We start from the raw sequence: 21,173 nt of genomic DNA, 5'->3' as shown, positions 1-21,173 counted from the left end.
ATCAATGACATCTGAGAGGATCGGGCTGACCGGGCCTATAAACTATAAGTTTAGGAAATATCCACTTTAGATATCATCTAGACATATTTCATGTTACTGACTAGGAGGATACTTCGGCTCTGGAAAGGTGGGGTGGGGGGGGGGGGGTCATTAGCTACAAACACAGGTGGCCGTACAGTGCTTGTGATTCAAACCCCGTCTACAGGGAATGCATAGTCATGATGGCGTTGGCGTGAGGGCGGAGGGGGGGGGGGGTTAAGGGTTAGGTAGGTCAGACCGAGGTAGGAGGGTTCCCCTTAGGTCATCACTTTATTTGGATGCCTCCTATTTATGACAAAAGGATAACTTATCTTGTTTTCATTGTGTTCCTTTTTCTGCTTTCGGAAACTTTTCCCAAGTTCGATATTCTTCGACACCTTGTCGATTTCCCCTGTCCTAAATGAGTTCGCGTATATATCCTTACAAACACACACCGACTTGTGTATCGTTTACTTACTAGTTTTCCAACACAGTTTGACCTGCACGGATGGTCAATGGGAGGGTTCGAAAGCAACTTACTCGGCATATTCTCATAGCTGTTAAAACCACAATGATATTCAAGGATAAACATACTTTACGTGATATTCACAACCGTTAAACCATGAATGCGCCTCAAAAGCTGTGATATTGTGTATGGATGTTTGAACGAGTAAAGAACTATCTGTGGATCGAGCAAGATTTGAAACTGCAGACACCTCGAATACAATTGGCTTACATTTGTGAAACACCCTGCCCGGGAACAATTTCAATGTTATCAAGAAAACTTTTAAAATCAAGAAGGACTGTAAAAGAGACGCATAACTTCATGATACCAAGATTCGATGAAAACTATCGCGTTTAATTTACCTCACCACAAAATGATCATCACAAAAATTAGGAATACCATACATATGGATATATCAGAGTCCCCCCCCCCCCCAACCACCACCTCCCTTAAAGTATTTATCCACACTGAGACAGCACATTCTTGCATCAAGAGTTACGGTACTTATGTAGACCAAAATTATATTTAAAGGCCTCAGAAATGCACCATTTGAAGTTTATTTTTTCTGGGGGGGGGGGAGGGGGGACCCCAGACCCCTCTGCATAACAGTCGGCTTCAATTACCTCAGAACAGGTCCTCCTTTATAAAATGAATCACACGCCTCGTACCCTTCCACAAAATTTCAGCTCTCCTGCCTAAATCCACCACCTTTAAAATCCTGTGCACGCCACTGGCGCAGGCTATAATTTCCATTATTTGAGCTACATTTGTGTCTACGAATCTGCGTGCGTGTGTAAATGTAATACATTTGGGAGACAATTTGGGGAAGGAGGTAGGTTTCCAACGCTCCCAAGGGCTACGGTCCTTTATATGTTAACGATATCAAGCAATTACAAATACAAAGTAGTACGTGTGGGTAGGTATATGTCGGACGGTTTGTCATATAGCTCTATATTGATCCAAATGGAGATGTTTTATTAAACACGAAAATCACCTTTCATAAGACATAGGAACTTTGGCTAAACCACTGAATCAACCACTGAATCAAAGTTAGCTCGTTCAGAGAAATGCTTAGTATGAGGAAATATTCTGAGAAACAGATCACACGTACTGCAGTGCTATCAATATAAACGGCCTGCCCAGTATTAAACATTGTCATAGACTAGCTATTCATGTTTCTTTTGCCAATTTTTCTTTACCGTCCAGGTGTCGTCCCCGAAAACTTATCTGGGTAACTTACCCATGCTCCCCTCCCTCTGGCTTCCGCAATTAGGGAACCGGAGGCCAACTCGAGCATCTTCGTCTAACCAAATTCTACTTTCTTTATGCTACGGTGGCCCAGATGGGACATATAAATATTCACCTCAAATTTTCGACTATTTTATCTCAGAGTTCTCATATATTTCATTTTTTCTCGAAATTTCATCACCTTATACCGAAAGTTAATTTCATCTAAAAAAGTTTTTTTTTTAAAAACTTTTGTGACTTTTCTTAATTCCTTCTCACAGAAAGAAATTATTTTGAAAATGATTAAATAAAATATTTCCACTATTTTATTTCAAACTTTCGATTATATTTTCCGACTTTCTCTTGAAATTCGACTATAATATCTTGAAAATTGAACTCATTCTCAAATTTCGACTGTTTTATAACATTCAGAATTCCAATGGAATTGAAGTCGCCATGTCTTTTACGGCCGTACCAATGTGCGATGCACTGTATAGGGCATTCTGGATGACTATAATCAGTTATTATTGGTTTATGAAATTATTTGCTCGCGTTTGGGTTTTTATCTGATCCCTGCCATAGGGATAATGAGATATTGTAGTTCCTTTGCCAGTTGGGCCAAATACAACTATAGCAGTTGTCATAGCAACAGTTGCGATAATAATGGTTAATTTTCCGGAGCCTATAGCTTCTGGGGGGGGGGGGGTCTCCGAATGGTGGGGTACCCCAAGGTGACCGGAAATCCATGACTGAGGGAGGGGTCAAGACGTGTGCTGTTCGTGAGTCTATATGTGTGTGTGTGTGTCCAATTTTGTGTTTAACTCCTCGTAAACGGCTGGGCCGATTTGCTTCAAACTTTGTAGGGACGTACCCCAGGGTGAACCATTGTGTCATGCAGACACCCGGAAGCAAAGGTCAGAGGTAAAATTTGGTGAAAATGTTGCTTTAACACAAAGTGGGACATTGAATTGACATAGTACCTTCACATGTATAATGGGAATACCAAGTAGTACTTTCCTCCGATTGCCAGATTGCGTAGCTAATAATAAATTTGTTCATTTGAAGTCAGTGTGTTTGCTGGCGATGAGATATGCAACCTCTTGTGCTCAATTGCTTGAATGCTAAGATTATGGCAACAAAAAAAGTGTGTTCGGGTGCCGGGTTGGAAGGGCAAAGCCCTCTGAATCCGCCGTCCCTGTTCTTCCATTTTTACATCGTTACACAAGGTTTCTTTATGCATAAAAAGTAGGAGGGTCTGACGTTAGTCTACTATCTCTGCAGAATCTTGAGAAGAAGACTAAAATGAAAAACTGAGAAAACAGGTTAAATGGACAGATGGAAGAGACGAGCTCAGTGTTTCTGTACTTAACTACATTGACAAGCAGGGTTGACACAGTACAAGTAAGAATTAACTCCCTTTAACAGGAAATGGAAACATCTCTTGGAGATCACTTGCCTTTTCTTCGAAAAACGTGAGCCACACTTCACTACGGTACTAGAAGTAAAGTTGAGGGTCATTTTCCGTACACGAAACGTGCTGGGATTTTTTTCCACATGAAGCGTCAGAAATCGTGCATTTAGGTCATGTAGGGCTATATATCTGTTCGTTGGAGTTGTTGGTTTCAATAATCAGAGCACTACGTGACGATATTGGGAAACAGAAATACGCATACAATAACTAATATTAATAGCAAAGAATGCCTTGTGACCTTCGAACCCAAACCCAGCCACCACAACCTTGTGTTGTTACAGAGAGTTAACGAGAAATTATAATCACTTGATGAACAAACAGGGTTAACCGCTCTTACGCAACACGCATGCGTTTCTTCCAAACTGGAAGCAGACTGTATTAATTTCTGAGATCCAAAGCCGCTGAACGAGATATCGAGAGGTCAAAGGTTACATTATCAACATGGCGAATACTTCTGGTCGTCCTCCTGGGCCTACATCGGAGATTTCACGCTCTCAAAGAAGTAAAGGGCCCGTAAGGGTTGGACCATATGAAATTGAAAAGACTATTGGCAAGGGTAACTTTGCAGTCGTGAAACTAGCGCGTCATGCCATCACAGGCACTAAGGTAAGGTTGTGTAAAGAAATGACCAGTGCTCAAGACAACGTTAGACTTGAAGCCTAACACTGTAAAGCTATAGCGTTGCTAACTGGTTGTTAGAACGTAACATGTAAAGGATTATGTATACAAATGGTACAGTTGAGTTAGTCATGTCAATGCATCTAAGGCTACATTACAATTTACATCATTGTACAACCCCAGTAGGCCTACATTAGAGCTAGTTTCCAACGTGACTTGAAATTAGGATAATGGGTTAACCAGACATATTACTGTCCTACATAGAGAATGATGTGATGTTTATCAGGCCTAGCCTAGTCTTGTTGTACTGAATGGCCTTGGGTTAGGCACATATCTTATGATTATGAATAGTCTTGGGACTTTATTATAGGCATATGCCCATATTAAATATAGTTTCCTGTAACTAATAGTTGCACTAAATGGTAGTACTAGATACCAACTGTCCTTGGTGGCTTGACTTGTAAATGCCTAGTTGGTAACCTTATTTAGGATAGTCTAAATGTCAATCTATTTGAATACAGGACTTGGGATTATGGCTATTCACTAGCTAAATGCCATTTGCTATTAACCAGAAGGGAAAGAAGCAAGTGGGGGTTATAAGCCAATATATTTTATATGCATAGGCCTTTTCAAGCAAGTGGCAAAAAGTGAAATTTTGCTGTAGGCCTTGTCATGTAATAGAGTTCAATTACAACTGATATTCAACCTTTTAGTTTTTCTTCCAATCCAATAACTATTTTATTACTCTACACATATCTTAATGTTGGTCCGTTTTTATCACAATTGCAATATGATTCTTTACATGTACGATTAAGCTTATTAAAGCTAGTGTTTTAGCGCTAATCGGTTACTGAATCAGTCACTTAGATATTTGAGGATCTGGAAGTACTGATGTTGGAATCAGTTATATCAGTAAGTATAGGCCTGTAGGAAAATAGAGATACAGTCTACAGACAGTTTGCATGGATGAAATAGTTGAAGTGGTAACATTGCATTTGTTTCTTCTTTGCCAGCATTTGTGAGATATTAGTAGTTGAAATACATTGCACATTGCAATACAAATCTGTTAAAAGATGAAAGAGATTTCTTCATGGTATTACTTTACATGTAAATATACACAGATTGTAATATTAAGACTAACATGGGCATGTACAGTAGCTAGTTGGGTTTCATGTTCAATGCGTACTGAGTGGGTACAACAGGGAACTGAACGTATTAAGTAAGCCAACCAAATTGTCTGCATTTTGGATTCATGATAATAATAATAAAAATAATTAGTGTAATGTCAAAACTACAGTTTCTGTGTAGAAAACTACTGTACATCTTTACACTTGTATGACAACTTGATCACTGGAAAAATAGCATATTGTGATGGATAATTTATTCCCTGTAGGTGAGCAGAAGGATTTTGAAAGCGATGCATTGTGTTATGGGTAGCCATTGGAGATCTTTAAGAATTGGTGTGATATGGTAATCAAGTCGACCGCTGAAATGTAGACCAGTATCACCTTACACTACCTTGACAGCATGATAGTGTAAAGTGCTCATTGTTTTTTACACTGGTATGACCAGTGTAGTGCATAAAAACACATAAAAACAATGTCTTCACAAAGGTTGGTCTAAATGTAGGGGCCATATATTCTATATCCACCTATAAGCGGCATTGTCCCATCTATGTATGTAGCAAACTAACGCTTTGTTCAATGACAAAGGCATCATTGTATAATTTATGTATCACAGAAATTTCAAGCTAATTGTCTTAAAGAACAACTTGATGCTGGGGAAGAATCAATTGTCCAACATGTTTCGGTCAATTGTAGAGCTGAAGAATACTTGCTATTTGGGTACAATATCCTAGCAGTCTTACACTGTGCCTAATTGTAAATGTGTATTTGTGAAAATTAGAAAAATGGGTTATCACAGGGTTTTCTGGATATATTGTTGATTAATTGAATAATTATAAAGTGGTCTGATTATAATCTTCCAAGGTACTACTGTACATAAAACCGCTGTACGTACCTCACAAAGGAGACTCACTTTAAGTTTTTCAACATTTATTGGTATAAAAGACCTCATGTACAGTCACGTAGCTCTGTATTCAGTCACTGTACATATTAAATTCTAGTTGTCAAGAATGTACAATTGCCCAATTTTGCAGATGCATATTTTGGTGCACTGTGGGGCACTTATATTAAGGATGTCCTACAGTAGCTCTCTGCATGTTTCTTTCTTTAATCCCTCTCCCCTCACTCTGTTCACCTTCCCCACACTTGCTTGACCCTCCCCACACTCGCTTGACCCTCCTCACAATCCCTTGACTCTCCCTTCATTTGCCAGACCCATCCAAACCTGATCATTTATGCATTTCCAGTGTGAAATCTGGCTCACGCTGTGTAAACAGGGTCTTCTTTTCAGTTCTGCCCAGTAACAGGTTCATATAGACCTTCATTATTAGGAAGACTGTCATGAGCAAGTGTTACTGTGGGTTATCTTAATTAACATTATGACAATGTTAGATACAGTAGTTATGGTAATTATTATGAAATCTCTCTACGGAAGAACTGCTATTGGAATTTTTGGATATTTAGCCTTCCTTCTTTGTAAATGGAAATGGAACACAAGTTTGAGCCTTTGATTAAAATCTAGATGAAGCCTTTGTTACAGCATCATCAAAGATTCCAGAACGGCATGTACTGTATGGTATCACAAACAGTTTTTGAATATGATTGTCTAGATCCATCCTTCTCAACCTGGGTGTCTTTGAAAATATTGGTAGTACAGTATGTGATGGTGGGGGGGGTAGACATGGCGTAACCATGGTGGTGCTGAGGTCATTGGTGATACTCTGTATGTTTGGGGTTACCTTGAACATTTCTTCATTGCCCTTGGGTCGTGGATAGAAAAAGTTTGAGAAGCTTAGGCCTGCATGACAAACTGACAAAGTTAAACATGATTTATATGCTGTAGTCCTTTTATTCTTGTGCATGGCCAGCTGATTGCCCAACAAACAACACCAAGACTCAGCCTAACATTCACTTCCTTGTCAAGATAGGATGTCAAAAAGTAACTAAAGTAGATGAAATTCTTTTTGGGCAAATGCCCTGCGTCTTCTGAAATGGGCACTACTGTAGGTGGTAGAACGACAACACACATAAACACAAGCTTTTTATGGGATACTGTAATAAAAGTAAGTTGTAATATACTGTAGGACAGATGAAGTGAAGAGGATGGTTTAGTCTCTCAACTTACAGATTACAAGCATACAATTGTTTGTTGCTTGCAAGGTTCGGAATTATAGTTCTGTGACACAAGACAGTTGAGGTTATGATATCAAGGCAATGTAATGCCACAGTGTAGTATTACTGTAGCCCAGTGCTATTCCAGATAACTCCTTTGTGCACAGTTTAACACTGATGTACAGTTTACTGCATGACTTACAGTACAGTCTTAAAGTACAATTTATACTATTAGGTCGATTCCCCAAATGCAGTGCGAAACTCAATAGGAAAACTCAAATGAGCACCATGGACAAATGGTGCTGAATGTCATTCAAGGATGCTCTGTTGTAAACAGTATATGAAGTTAAAGCAACATGTTTTGGTTGAGTGATTAGAATTGATAAAACAATTAATATTTAGGCACACACGGAAAAACATACAGCAGAATATTAGAGTGAGGTGAGGGGGCAATAACAGGAGCAAGGAGGGTGGCTCAAGCTAAGTGCCATCTAAAGTGTCAGGATCGGCTTAAGTCACACAGATTTTCACTCAGTTTTTAACTAATTCACTGACCTGTGTGTAGGACACTTGTTTTTTAAGATGATCTATTGAATAAGGGAGGTGTGTGTAATGAAAGATTGCAAATTAAGGTCAGTGGTCAACAAAGGTAATACACTGTATCATTCATTAGAAATTTGCAGAATGTGCCACCAATGGGACCTGTTGTTTTTTTAGTGCTAATTATATTGACGGGTGATGAGGATAACGGTACCATATTCAGTGTCTCACAATGTCTTTTATAGGAATATTGAGCAAATTTAGCGCCAAGAAGCTAGAGTGGACTCGGTACAGTATATTGACAGACTTCATAACATACCTGGCAATTGACATCGTGGAATGATAGAAGAAATGTTTTTTTTTTCATTGGGAGGGTGGGTTGGGGGGGGGGGGGGAGCAAAGGCATAAACAGTAAACTACTGAAATCAATGTTCAATTATGGAGATAAATCCTTCTGTATCAGGACTTTGCAGAGGTAATGGGAAAACATCAAAACCTTGTACCATGGATCCCAAATTGTTCAATACAAGGCTGCAAAACTAACAGGAATGAATAGTAAATTTGACCATACGGTTTACAAGTGACCAGTTGTGATGATTAACAAGAAGACACTTAAAGTCAGTCACTTAATTGAGGCCAGGTAATGAACGTACAGTACAAACTGTATTTTAGTGTAGGGTATCAGTAGTGTAGTTAGTCTTGTTCTTTGTGCCATTGTGGAAACATGACAATAGTGTGTTGTTGTCAATAACAATGGCTTGAAAAGATAAATTATCTGTGTGTGTCGGTTAGTTGGAGTTCAAATGCCTATAAATTGTGTGTTCAAAATGTGGAACCTCACTAAACCAAGTCACAAATAGTGTAGTGAATATGTAGTGGTCAGATAGTGGAAATTTTATCAAAGCAAAAGTAGATCTGGTGCTCTGGTTTTGGTATATATATTACTGAAACTTTATCCTAGGAGGCATTCTGCTTTATAAGTTATGTGTATATTTTGAAAATATGTTAAATTAACATGTGAAGTTTGTTTGAGTGGTGTTTACTAAGGACTGTAGGCCTACATGATTTACATAATGAGGAAAATAATGTAATATACCAGTCAAACAGCTGGTTGTTTACACAATATACATCCAACTATTGATTTGCTTTCATTGAATGCATGCAAATATTTTGCACATTTAACAGGGAGACTGATCGGCTAGGTCAGTCAGAACGTCATCGAACATCCCAGCTCCACAGCTTACTTTGTGGTTGAGACATTCCGCAATTATATTCATTAATAATCTGTGAAGTCGTACAGCACATTAACATCAGGGACTACTGAATTGCTGTTTTGTCCGTACTGTGAATACAATAAATATGTAATCTTTGGGAAACAACATTTATTCTGTGAATCATTGTGATTTTACTTTTACTTTATGAATCAAGTGACTGCATCCACATCAATCAGTGATTCATTCATGGAGGCATCCTGTTTGCAAAATACAGAACAAAATATATAGTTTGATATGTTTTTGAACATACTGGATATACTGTACATCACAGATTTGTTGTGTAAAATACTGAATAAATGAATATATCTTGAAACTTCATCTCAGAAATGGCTAGAAGGATCACTTCCAATCTCCATTGAAAAGTTTGATTTTCAAAGATCAATATCATTTTGTTCCATTAAAGATTAGAATGACATGCTGTTCCTACTGTACATATCTTATTCAAGGATTTATAATTAATTTGCCATTCCTACTGTAGCCAAATTTGCTAAGGATTTTTTTCTGGTTGTCCCTTGGACAACCAACCAGTTCTTGCCTTCTGATTATCCAAGCAGCAAATTTTGGTTGTCCCAAAAAAATGTACCAAAAATAGAAAATGATGAATATGTACTATACACTGTACAGTGGTAGCCAGGTGATTAGAACATCATTTGGGGCCTTCAGGTGGATCATAGGCCTAACACTGTTGTTGTTTTATTTTAGTGTCTCCTTAGTGATGAAGAGTGATACCAATTTATGATTTTAGCTATTCATGCCTTTATCCCATGTTACTTACTACTGTACCCATAATGACCCTCAAGTCCTTGGTTTGGCTTTAATTATTCGTACACCATTTCCAGAGTGATTAACATATTGTATAGATCACCAGTGAAAAGATAAAGACCTCTGGCACCATCCTTGCCATTCAGCAAATCAGTCTCATGGATCGACCAGTGAAACACATTCATACTTCTCTGTTGAAACGTACACAACAGTATGTTTTGTAGTTAACCATTCCTTAACAATGCTATTACTGTGGTTACTACACTTCCTCCACCTTTCCGAGTGTTCTGTTCATAAATCATAAAACAAATACTCTCACTGATTTAAATTTTGATGTTGATGATGTTTATTTTTCTTCCTAATTTAACTCTTGGTACCACACTTGTTGATCTTTTACATAATTTATTCTTTGTATGTGGTGTTGATTTCAAGTACTCTTGAAGTTAACTGATTATCATTCTAATTGCTATCTTAACCCTCCCCCCCCCCCCAAAAAAAAAAAAAAATTGTAATTGTTTCATATGCTTCAAAAATGGCAAAAGTTTGTTACATAGCTAATAGTTATACAGTATGTAAGAATGGTCAGCAGAAATTTATGTATAAAAGTTGTAAATAAAAGAAATTAAACATAAATTTTCCTACCTCATTTAATGGGTCTTCATTTCAACCATGCACTTACTGTATTAATGGTATACAGTAATTCAGTTAAAAGCTGGTAGCATTTAGTATGGTGTCCTCACTGACCCACTTTGGGGAACTGCCCAGGTCCTCTGTACCTTACAAATGTGGTAATTTACTTCGCTCCCCGCTTACCTGTCTCCCCACAACCTTAGCACCACATTCTACCGCGCCTAGAATGTCCTGGTAATCTTTTAACACTGTACACCCTCATTAGCCCTAATGGCCTTCCTTCATTTTTCTACCCACAAAGTGTCTCACTGTGTTTTTCGGAGTTAGAAAAATTTTCGCGAAATTTGCCAGGAATACCTAGAAGTTTCCTAATCAGGACTTCTGCACTTCCAAGGATCTTTTCCAGCCTGATAAGTATCCTTTTCTTGTAGGGAAGGTGTTTTTGGGGGCTGTTTTTTATGTACACTCTCGCCCATGCGTTCGTTTTTTTGTTACGTAACGTTTTTAGCGTAACAGGTAGTAGTTCTGCGAGACTACTTTGTTTTGCCTATACCGCCTTGTTATGCGGATAGGCATGTATTTTTGTATGTACATGTGTTTCAGCTTTTCTTACTTTCATAAGATGTTTTGCTTGTTTCATGTACTTTTGTTACTTCTTACGCTTCTTACAAATGTGGTAATATGAATCAAGATCTTACTTTCTTTCGTGAGGCTACTGTATCTTGCATCAAATATATGTCTTCCAAAAATTATGCAGTTACAAGAAAAATTCAAATAAAAATACTTTTCTCTGCTCTTACCTGTCTCCAACTCTGCACTTTTTTATCTACCTACACTTCATGACTGGAACGATAAGCACTGCGCCCGCACATCTGGGACACCGCCCTCTAACTCACCTTTACAAATCTACGATTCAGAAGAGCCGAGACGAGTGTGGCAGGCGCAGTGCTTAAAAGTTCCATGACTTCATCTAGTGTTTGGTAGATTGGAGAGTGCACATGTACAGTAGAGTTGAAGATGGGTTAGTAATGTCGCTTGTAAATCCCCAGACCAGTAAGTTTTGGGGAATCTGTGGACAAGTTTGAGAGGAGGATGCTAATCTGTCAAATCACCAGAAAAGATCCAGCAATGTACATCGCCATTAATGTTACCCACTCATAATATATAGGTTCAGTTCAGTTAAGTTCAGTTAATATATTTCGCATATACATCGACGTACAAAAACAGTTCAGTAATGGTAAATACAGGATACTAGGAAAAAAAAAAAAAATGTTTATCAAAGGTAGTAACCCCTAAAGAAAAAGAAAGAAAATAACAGAACAAAGTAAGAAAGAAAAACAAAATGTACAAAACAAAGTTGACAATAATATCAATCACAGTACTTGGAAGTTAGATAACTCTTTAGTCGATACCTAACTGATAGGTACTGAACTGTGACGGTACAGTAGGCATGATTTTGCATACCTTTGTACAGTATACTGTACGTTTAATCCGCAAAGTTTTAACAAGCAAGACTGTGATAAAAGCTATGGAAAACGATGTAATTTTATCAAACTCTATCAATGGAGGAATGGTCTTTCTTTTCAACAGCTTTCTTGGGTGACTCCTTGACACCCTTATATTCATTCACTATTTGCTGCTAATGAGCCTCATTATGTCCTACAGTAGATCTTTGTACTTGGTGTTCCAGTTAGGTGGTTTAGCTCAGGTACCTAGATCATGAACAGCTGTAGAGATGAGACTAGGGGCAGAGGGGCTGACAGAAGGGGTAAGAGAAGAAGGGGAGTGGAATAGTGTAGGGTTGGGTAGAGGATGGAATGGAGATGGAATAAGTAACTTTATAATTTCCTCCAATTGATGTCCTTAACAAAGCTTTGATGAAGTGGTTGGGGGTATAGCCCTGTGCTGCTGTATTAATAGCCCTGCCACTTATGAGAAGTTCCAAAACTTGTTAGTGGATGCAACGTACAAATCCTTTAAAATAGCACTGATAGTTATCGTAAAAATTTACAAAATTTGTCAATGGATATAAGTGGTGCATCTTCAGAACAGAACTTACAGTAGACCGTTAGAAAAACACTGCTAGCTGTGCAGGTTGTTGATATCACTTTAAATTTTTGAGAAATGACCGTGAAATGAGCTGAGGTTCCTCAGTTAAAGTGACTGAACTATGTAGTCTAATAATCAGCACAAAACTCAATTGGAAAACATGAGTCTTTTATTACCTCAAATGACATGCTTGCAATGCATTAAACATTTGTCAAGGGCAAATGGTGTTGAATGTCATCTATTGGCAGCTGCTCTGTTGTTAATGAAGTTAGAAAGAACATGTTTGGGTTGAGTTATATGAGAATTTATAAAACATGGATTGACATTAACATTAAGGTCTGCACTGAGGAGTTGAGATCAAGTTAGCATTAAAGGAGCATTTGGAATTTTAGTATGTCTCATATAAAGGTGCATATCTTGAAACCCGTAACAGCCATTTAAACTTTAATACACTCTATTATTTCTTTAATACTCTCTATTATTTCTTTAATATTCCACTCTATTATTTCTTTAATACACCATTATTTCTTTAATATTCCACTCTATTATTTCTTTAAAACACTATTATTTCTTTAATATTCCACTCTATTATTTCTTTAATATTCCACTCTATTATTTCTTTAATGCACTCTATTATTTCTTTAATACACTCACTTTGTGTAATGTATATATGTACCTACTACAGTATGTAATCAACATTCTTACCAGCCATTAAGTAGTCACACTGCAGTGTATATTTTGAATGTATCCAATCAATCTAACAGATCTACTGTATACAGCCGGTTACAATCATTTGCCTGTTCTAACAGTATTTTGCGAGTTAATAACCATTTCTCTCAATAAAAATGTTTATTAAATTTGATTTGTGTTATTTGCAAGTTCAAATGCCTAGTTTCATCTTTAGTTACGATACTAAAGGCTCAGTAACCTTTCAATTGTGCTGGTGTGTGTTGTGTGTGTATGCTTGCGTGTGTGTACATATGTATGGCTAGCTTGTAAACTCGATATCTCAACAAGCACAAGTTGAGTCAATGTCATAGTTGGTAGGTTCATGCCCCATGCATGATGTGTAGATGTGCCCTTTTGGTTAGCTTCTCATGAATATTAATGAGTGTGCGGGAAATTTTTTCAACCCTAGATGTTCGATTTAGTTCATACTTGGCATGGTGATGTAACTAAATATTAAGTACATGTTCTTTGCAACAGCAAATTTTACTTCATTAATATTCATGAGTGGGTGGGATTAATGGGAATTCATCAAAACCAACTTGTAAACATGATATGTCAACAACCACTACAGTAGATGTGTCCTGCTGATTTTGGTTCTCATCTCGTGAATATTAATGAGTGGGCGGGCTTGACATAAAATTCTTAAACTATCAGTACTTATCTCTTCAACCCTATCTGTAATTTAGTTCATATAATTGGTATGGTGATGTAACTACATAGTACAGTACGTACTAGTACTGTACATGTTCTTTGTAACAACAATTTTTCCTCATAAATATCCATGATTGGGGTGGGTTTAATGGGAAATTATCAAATCCAGCTTGTAAACATGATATCTCAACAAACGCAGGTTGAATTAATGTCATGCTTGGTAGTACTGTAGATCCAGCTTGGTGGGTGCAAGAACATTATTGAGATCAAAGGTCACAGAAGATCAACTTTTTTCAAAGTCTGAAAACTAAAAGCTACAATTAGGTAGTCAAAAGGTAGACATAAAGGAAATCAAATCTGCTTCAGAGAGTTGATAGTCTTAAATTAACATGCTTTTATCAGTATTCACACTCTAAGCTTCAAGGGTTATATCACAAATGATGCAAAATTGGCTCAAGTGACCAATATTAGGTTATCTGAAATTGTCTCAGAATTGAACATTTTCTCTGTGAATTATACTCTATGACTTTTGCTTTGACAGTACAGTAGGTTGTGAAAGTATTCACAGTGTATAAACGATGTCATGTAACTCTCATGCATTAATAATAATTATTAAAGGGAGGGATGGTAGCAGAGCTGATTTGCTAGCTCAAAGCTAGTAGAAGAAAATGACCTTTAATTCATATTATTATTCATCCATGTGTCTGTATTTCACATTGGAAGACTGTTCTTTCTGGATATTGAAATATTTGGAATAATATCTTCCAACTATAAAATTTTGGGAGCTGGAAACCTCATAGATTTTCTTTTTCTCACTTAATTCTTGGCCAAATTTTAATTCACTTGTTCTACATTAGTCAGATATTTATTTTGAATTTTGAGCACATTGTATGGCAAAGAATCACAAAGCCAACTAGCGTTCTGGTTTTACTATGTCACTTTATAGACTAACTGATTCCTGTTACTGTACCTTCCATATGTTACAGCATTAGTAAATATATAATCCCTCTTCATTTTGGTGTGCACAAGTTGATGTAAATAACATGTATGGCTACCACACTATCAATATGTTTGGGCATCGGAACCACTAAACATTTCGTTTTCTGTTTTTTTTTTAAGTTGAACTATAAATTAGCATTCCTGTACTTCGTTTGACTTTGTATGCCACTTGATTAACAGATTCAATTCAACAAAGGAAGTTATAGCAGTTCCAATGCACTTTATACTACTGAATGGCTGTTCGTGGAATCAAAGCGTAATGAACTGAGCCATTTCAGGGAATTCCAAGGATAATATGACTGACGTATTCACTTATTATTGTATGGCGGTGAACTATGCTAGTTTTTGTTGAAGGAGTTACTCACTCGATTAGCTAATTTACTTAATTTGTTCTTTACTTCTCTTGTATTATTTTACATAGTTCACATAGTTGCATGTTTGTTGTGTTTTCTTTGTAGCCACTGTACAGAACTACTGTATCATGTATTAGAATACAGAACAGTGATTTTTCATGTACTTATATATTTTACAGATTGTAATAGCATGTTGTAGTGCCATATTACAATTAACAATTAACAAATTAATGTGATCTTATTGTAGGGGGGTAGGGGGATGTATGGAATATTAAAAATATATGAATATTTATTGAAATTTATGCAGACTGTGGGCCAAACAGATACACCTGTCAACTGGCCAACTCAAATGAAATGAAAGACAAACCATGTGAGGGTAGTGAACAATTAATGAAACATAGTCAGACATTTGTTATTGCTTTTCCTGTAATTTAAACAATAACATCGTAAGAAAGATGGGACAGGGAAGGGTGTACATGGTGGGGGGGGGGTGGTTGGGTTGAGTGCAGATGATTGAAGATCTGGAATTAACATTTGTTGGGCAACTCATTTCAAATGACATGAAATATGCAGGTAACTTATTTCAGTCTATATCTAATCACAACCATTCAATTTAGTTGTGTATTTAATACACAAAGTGAATTTTGATTATAATACATTAACAGCTCACTGTCCACTTTATAAATATCGAATGCACTCAACATTTTGCCTACATCCACAGATTGATTATAACCTTTATGTGTATAGTGTTACTCACTGTTGTATGTCAATTTTGATTTTGACTTTAATATTGAACTGTATTACCATTGATTTGTAAAACTTCCATTGCAGCTCAGCATTGATACACTAGTGATATATGCTTGTCACAAGGCCTGGTTTTGTAATCTTTACTGCATGCTGGGTGTTGGCATAGATACTGTACATCACTAGACTTATTTAAAATGTCTGCAATTGTTGACGTGAAAGTATACATATATACTGTAACTCTCAGTTTATAGTAAGCCTTTAGTATATTGCTGGCCAAGCTGTAATTTCTGACGAAATACCAGCAAACGTCACAAAGGAGGGAAGTTTAATATGAGAAAAAACACACAAGGGAAAAGGAAATTTGTGCTGAGAAGAACTGGTGTATTAGTTACTGGAGACACAGGGTTTAGTCCTACAGTAACTTGAATTGTATCAAAGGGAACCATGAATTTAGGCAATATTTTAGACTGGAGTTAAGAGTGACAGCAAAGTTGTGATTGGCTCTGTGGTGAAGTTTGCTGAACATTGCCATAAGTATGTTTGGTGCATTTGGCAACTAAATTTGATATCTTTCCTAGTGTCATTTATACAGTATTGGAAGTCTTGCAAAAGAAGAAAAAAAAAAAATTAATACAAACTTTTCTCTAAGTTGATGAAACAAACTTGTTTCAAGTCCATTCTATGAAGAGGTCTGGCAGTTTGATAAAGTACTGTAACAGTCTAATTCCTAGTATCTTGTAGCCATAGCTATGTAATATTACCATGCAAGTACCCTTATGCGCAACAATGCGTTATTAGTATGTCACATTAATGTCACAGCAAATGAGTAAGTATTGATAACATTATGTCACTGATTCGCTCGAAGAGTGGACAATTACTGTACATTCTTACGGTATTTGTTGGCTCCTAACAGTAATAGGTGGTTGAGGAATTCTTGGTACCTGTACATGGGTGTACTGTTTCTGGTTGAGGCATATAATGTTAATCCACAGAGACTTAAAGTTGCACTTTGTTCTAAGCTACAGTATAGGATACTAAGTCTGCAGCCTGATAAAGTTATTCAAATGCATTCTTTGATGTTACCATTAGTATAAAGTGCCACCAATATGTTAGGAAATCTTTCCATCAGAAGACAATAGTAAGTCAGTATTAACATTTGACAACTTGGAATACGTCCAGATTTAGGACTGGATGGACTTGCATTCCTGAGGTCAGTTGTGCTCAAATTCTGGTCAATAATGTTTGTCAGGTTGGTGTACTGTAGTGGTATACCTCAAGAATGGTCTCTTCGGTAGAAAGAAGTTTTGAATGTCAGTCAACAAGTGGGTCAGTGGGGCAAAGTGTTAGAATTATACCTTTAATTATAACTTGTAGATTTGAAAATTCACCATGGTTTATTGCAAGACAGGTAAATATTGTGGCTTGTGAATGTTAAATGTAGAGAGACATAGAGTTTCTCATTTGTCTCTTCTGATACGTTGTCCTTGTCATCGGTTGCACATGTTATCACTGTAACTCCACCTCTGCTTCCTCCCATGTATAATCAGGTCTAACAATTGTCATAGTTTGTTATTTCATATTCTTAGATAATTGGCATTGACTTCATTCCTCGCTTACCTGTCTCCCCACAACCTTAGCACCTTGTACTACCATGCCTAGAATGCCCTGGTAAACAGTGTGCACCCTCTATGACCATCTCTTCCAGTCAATGTCCTTCCTTCTCATTCTACCTCCAAAGTGTATACACATGTATACGTTTTCGTAGTGGATATAAAATCTTACGGAAATTGCCTGGAAAACAGTGAGGAGACAGGTAAGCTCGTCACTCGTAAAAATATAAACCAGTAATTTTTATGATTAACATGAACATAACATACATATTGATATCTTCAATTGTACATGTAATATGTCTAGATTTCATTTTGAATATTAAAAAGCATAATTTAGCTTACAAGAAGATCAGGGATTGAAAGAGATAGCCACACACACCCTGATAGTTTTACAATGGTGGTACATTACATAGTAAGTTACCCCTGCTCCCATTATGGGCATATATATGTCCATATCAGTGTTTGTACAGATTATACTACTGTACTGTATGCAAGTTACTATATTAATACTTATAAAGGTAGCACTGGTTGTGCAAAAATGTTTGGTCAATATGAAACAAGTTCAGTTGAGCAGGCAACCTAGTACACATACCAGTTGAGACAACAGGTATCTTGCTGTGAAGAATGGAAATTTAAGAAGGTCTTTTTGATGTGAAAAAATTATCTTGTTGGTGGTACCCTGGCATCATACACATATGGAAGCCCGTTACCACTATAGCACTATGTGTGCAGCACTGTGGTGTGAATACAGTGGTAGATTTCAATGGTTCTTGTCAATGGAGAGAGGCCCTGCATCATGTCAAGGCAAGAGGACTCTCTATAACAATACCCTTACTGTTAGCACCTGCCATTGCAATGTCCACAGTGAAACTATATACTGTAGTGTCCTAATAGGCTAAATGACAACCTTGAAGATAACTAATGAGGATAAAAGTATAGAATACCATATTTATATTACCTTGCCACCTCTCCCGTCCATCCCCCCCCCCCCCCCAGAGAAAGAAATCACAGCAGTTTTATTTGGTTTCTACGATAAATAGTTTATGGTCCTCTGTGTTAAAATTGGTGTTATCTTGGTGTACTACACAACACATGGTGTGTTTTCATGTGTGTTTATAAATATCTTTGATTTAAGTTATTCAGTTGTTTAACAATGATTTAGATCCATTGTGATGGTTAAATAAGTTAGTTTAGATATATGGTGATAAAATTGGAGTATCACAATCTGCATTCAATGCATGCATTATCTTTACAACATGATTACTGATAGTCATCTCCTCAAACACCAATGATTAGAACTTGCTGACTCATGTCTAACTCTTGACTTAAGACCCTTTTCACCAAATCATGAAGTTCAAGGTTAGTAATAACCAATGCAGCATAGACTAACTACTGTACCATTGTGGTGCCATCAAAGTTTGATCCCATTCTCCCCAAAAGTGTCGTAACAGTTTTGCTGTCGGCTATTTACTGTTGTCATCAGTGTAAGAGAAATTGTATAAGTAAGAGGGCCTAGCAGGAGCCTCTTCAGAGGTTGAATGACAAGTTACAGTACAACAGAAGGGACAAATACACACACAGAACACAGACAGGTTAATGAGCAGGATGAACACAAAAGAGATAGATGTAAGGGGATTAGTAGACAAGAGATGGAGAGAAGAAAGAAACCAACAGGGGGCAGAGGAGAGGTAGGAGATAAACTGTAGAGGGACAAAGAGAGGGTTAAGGGCAGAGGGTAGGGAGTATACTGGAGAAGGACAAAGACAGAAAAGTGTGGAGAAGAATAGGTGGAAGAGAGCTACGGGAAGAGGGGTGACAGAGGGGGAAAAAGGGGGATGGATGGGGCAGATGGAATGGAAGGGGGGAGTCATGTCCTGCCTGAATATTGAGCCCATGAGGTTGAATAGTGCAACGTTGTTTCATCCAGTCTCTCTCTTCTGATTCGTACTAGGTCAGGACAGCTACCTAAAGATTCAATCCCCTGTAGGGACATGTCATTAATGGTATGGTTGGGAATGTCAAACTGTCCATTGTTGCTGTGTCCATTTAAATCCAGTCTAGTTACTGTGCTGATCAGTAGCCATTGATGCTGTGTCCATTTAAATCCAGTCTAGTTACTGTGCTGATCAGTAGCCATTGATGCTGTGTCCATTTAAAGTCCAGCCCAGTTGTTGTCCTGATGAGCCATTGTAGCTGTGTCCATTTAAATCCAGTCTAGTTACTGTGCTGATCAGTAGCCATTGTAGCTGTGTCCATTTAAATCCAGTCTAGTTACTGTGCTGATCAGTAGCCATTGTTGCTGTGTCCATTTAAATCCAGTCTAGTGGTTGTCCTGATGAGCCATTGTAGCTGTGTCCATTTAAATCCAGTCTAGTTACTGTGCTGATCAGTAGCCATTGTTGCTGTGTCCATTTAAAGTCCAGCCTAGTTGTTGTCCTGATTAGCCATTGTAGCTGTGTCCATTTAAAGTCCAGCCTAGTTGTTGTCCCGATGAGCCATTGTAGCTGTGTCCATTTAAAGTCCAGCCTAGTTGTTGTCCTGATGAGCCATTGTAGCTGTGTCCATTTAAAGTCCAGCCTAGTTAAATGCTGATCAGTAACCATTGTTGCTGTGTCCATTTAAAGTCCAGCCTAGTTGTTGTCCTGATGAGCCATTGTAGCTGTGTCCATTTAAAGTCCAGCCTAGTTACTGTGCTGATCAGTAGCCATTGTTGCTGTGTCCATTTTAAGTCCGGCCTTGTTGTTGTCTTGATGAGCCATTGTAGCTGTGTCCATTTAAAGTCCAGCCTAGTTAAATGCTGATCAGTAACCATTGTTGCTGTGTCCATTTAAAGTCCAGCCTAGTTGTTGTCCTGATGAGCCATTGTTGCTGTGTCCATTTAAATCCAGTCTAGTTACTGTGCTGATCAGTAGCCATTGTAGCTGTGTCCATTTTAAGTCCAGCCTAGTTGTTGTCCTGATGAGCCATTGTTGCTGTGTCCATTTAAAGTCCAGCCTAGTTACTGTGCTGATCAGTAACCATTGTAGCTGTGTCCATTTAAAGTCCAGCCTAGTTACTGTGCTGATCAGTAGCCATTGTAGCTGTGTCCATTTTAAGTCCAGCCTAGTTGTTGTCCTGATGAGCCATTGTTGCTGTGTCCATTTAAAGTCCAGCCTAGTTAAATGCTGATCAGTAGCCATTGTAGCTGTGTCCATTTTAAGTCCGGCATTGTTGTTGTCTTGATGAGCCATTGTAGCTGTGTCCATTTAAAGTCCAGCCTAGTTAAATGCTGATCAGTAACCATTGTTGCTGTGTCCATTTAAAGTCCAGCCTAGTTGTTGTCCTGATGAGCCATTGTTGCTGTGTCCATTTAAAGTCCAGCCTAGTTACTGTGCTGATCAGTAACCATTGTTGCTGTGTCCATTTAAAGTCCAGCCTAGTTGTTGTCCTGATGAGCCATTGTTGCTGTGTCCATTTAAAGTCCAGCCTAGTTACTGTGCTGATCAGTAGCCATTGTAGCTGTGTCCATTTTAAGTCCAGCCTAGTTGTTGTCCTGATGAGCCATTGTTGCTGTGTCCATTTAAAGTCCAGCCTAGTTAAATGCTGATCAGTAACCATTGTTGCTGTGTCCATTTTAAGTCCGGCCTTGTTGTTGTCTTGATGAGCCATTGTAGCTGTGTCCATTTAAAGTCCAGCCTAGTTAAATGCTGATCAGTAACCATTGTTGCTGTGTCCATTTTAAGTCCAGCCTAGTTGTTGTCCTGATGAGCCATTG

At 37.8% G+C, this 21,173-nt stretch overlaps 1 protein-coding gene across 1 annotated transcript in view; it reads left to right on the top strand.

The window, feature by feature from the left end:
* Positions 1–3,408: 3,408 nt before the first annotated feature.
* LOC139977635 (serine/threonine-protein kinase SIK3-like) overlaps positions 3,409–21,173 on the top strand; it is a 60,405-nt gene continuing 42,640 nt past the window's right edge. Inside the window, exon 1 of the mRNA XM_071987095.1 lies at positions 3,409–3,827. Coding sequence (XP_071843196.1) covers positions 3,663–3,827 — 165 coding nt within the window. The 5' untranslated portion in view covers positions 3,409–3,662. The remainder of the gene's footprint in view (positions 3,828–21,173) is intronic.

This window comes from Apostichopus japonicus, chromosome 12 (genome assembly GCF_037975245.1).
Source record: "Apostichopus japonicus isolate 1M-3 chromosome 12, ASM3797524v1, whole genome shotgun sequence".
NCBI classification, from domain to species: domain Eukaryota; kingdom Metazoa; phylum Echinodermata; class Holothuroidea; order Aspidochirotida; family Stichopodidae; genus Apostichopus; species Apostichopus japonicus.
This window is presented reverse-complemented; position numbering and strand designations above follow the sequence as displayed.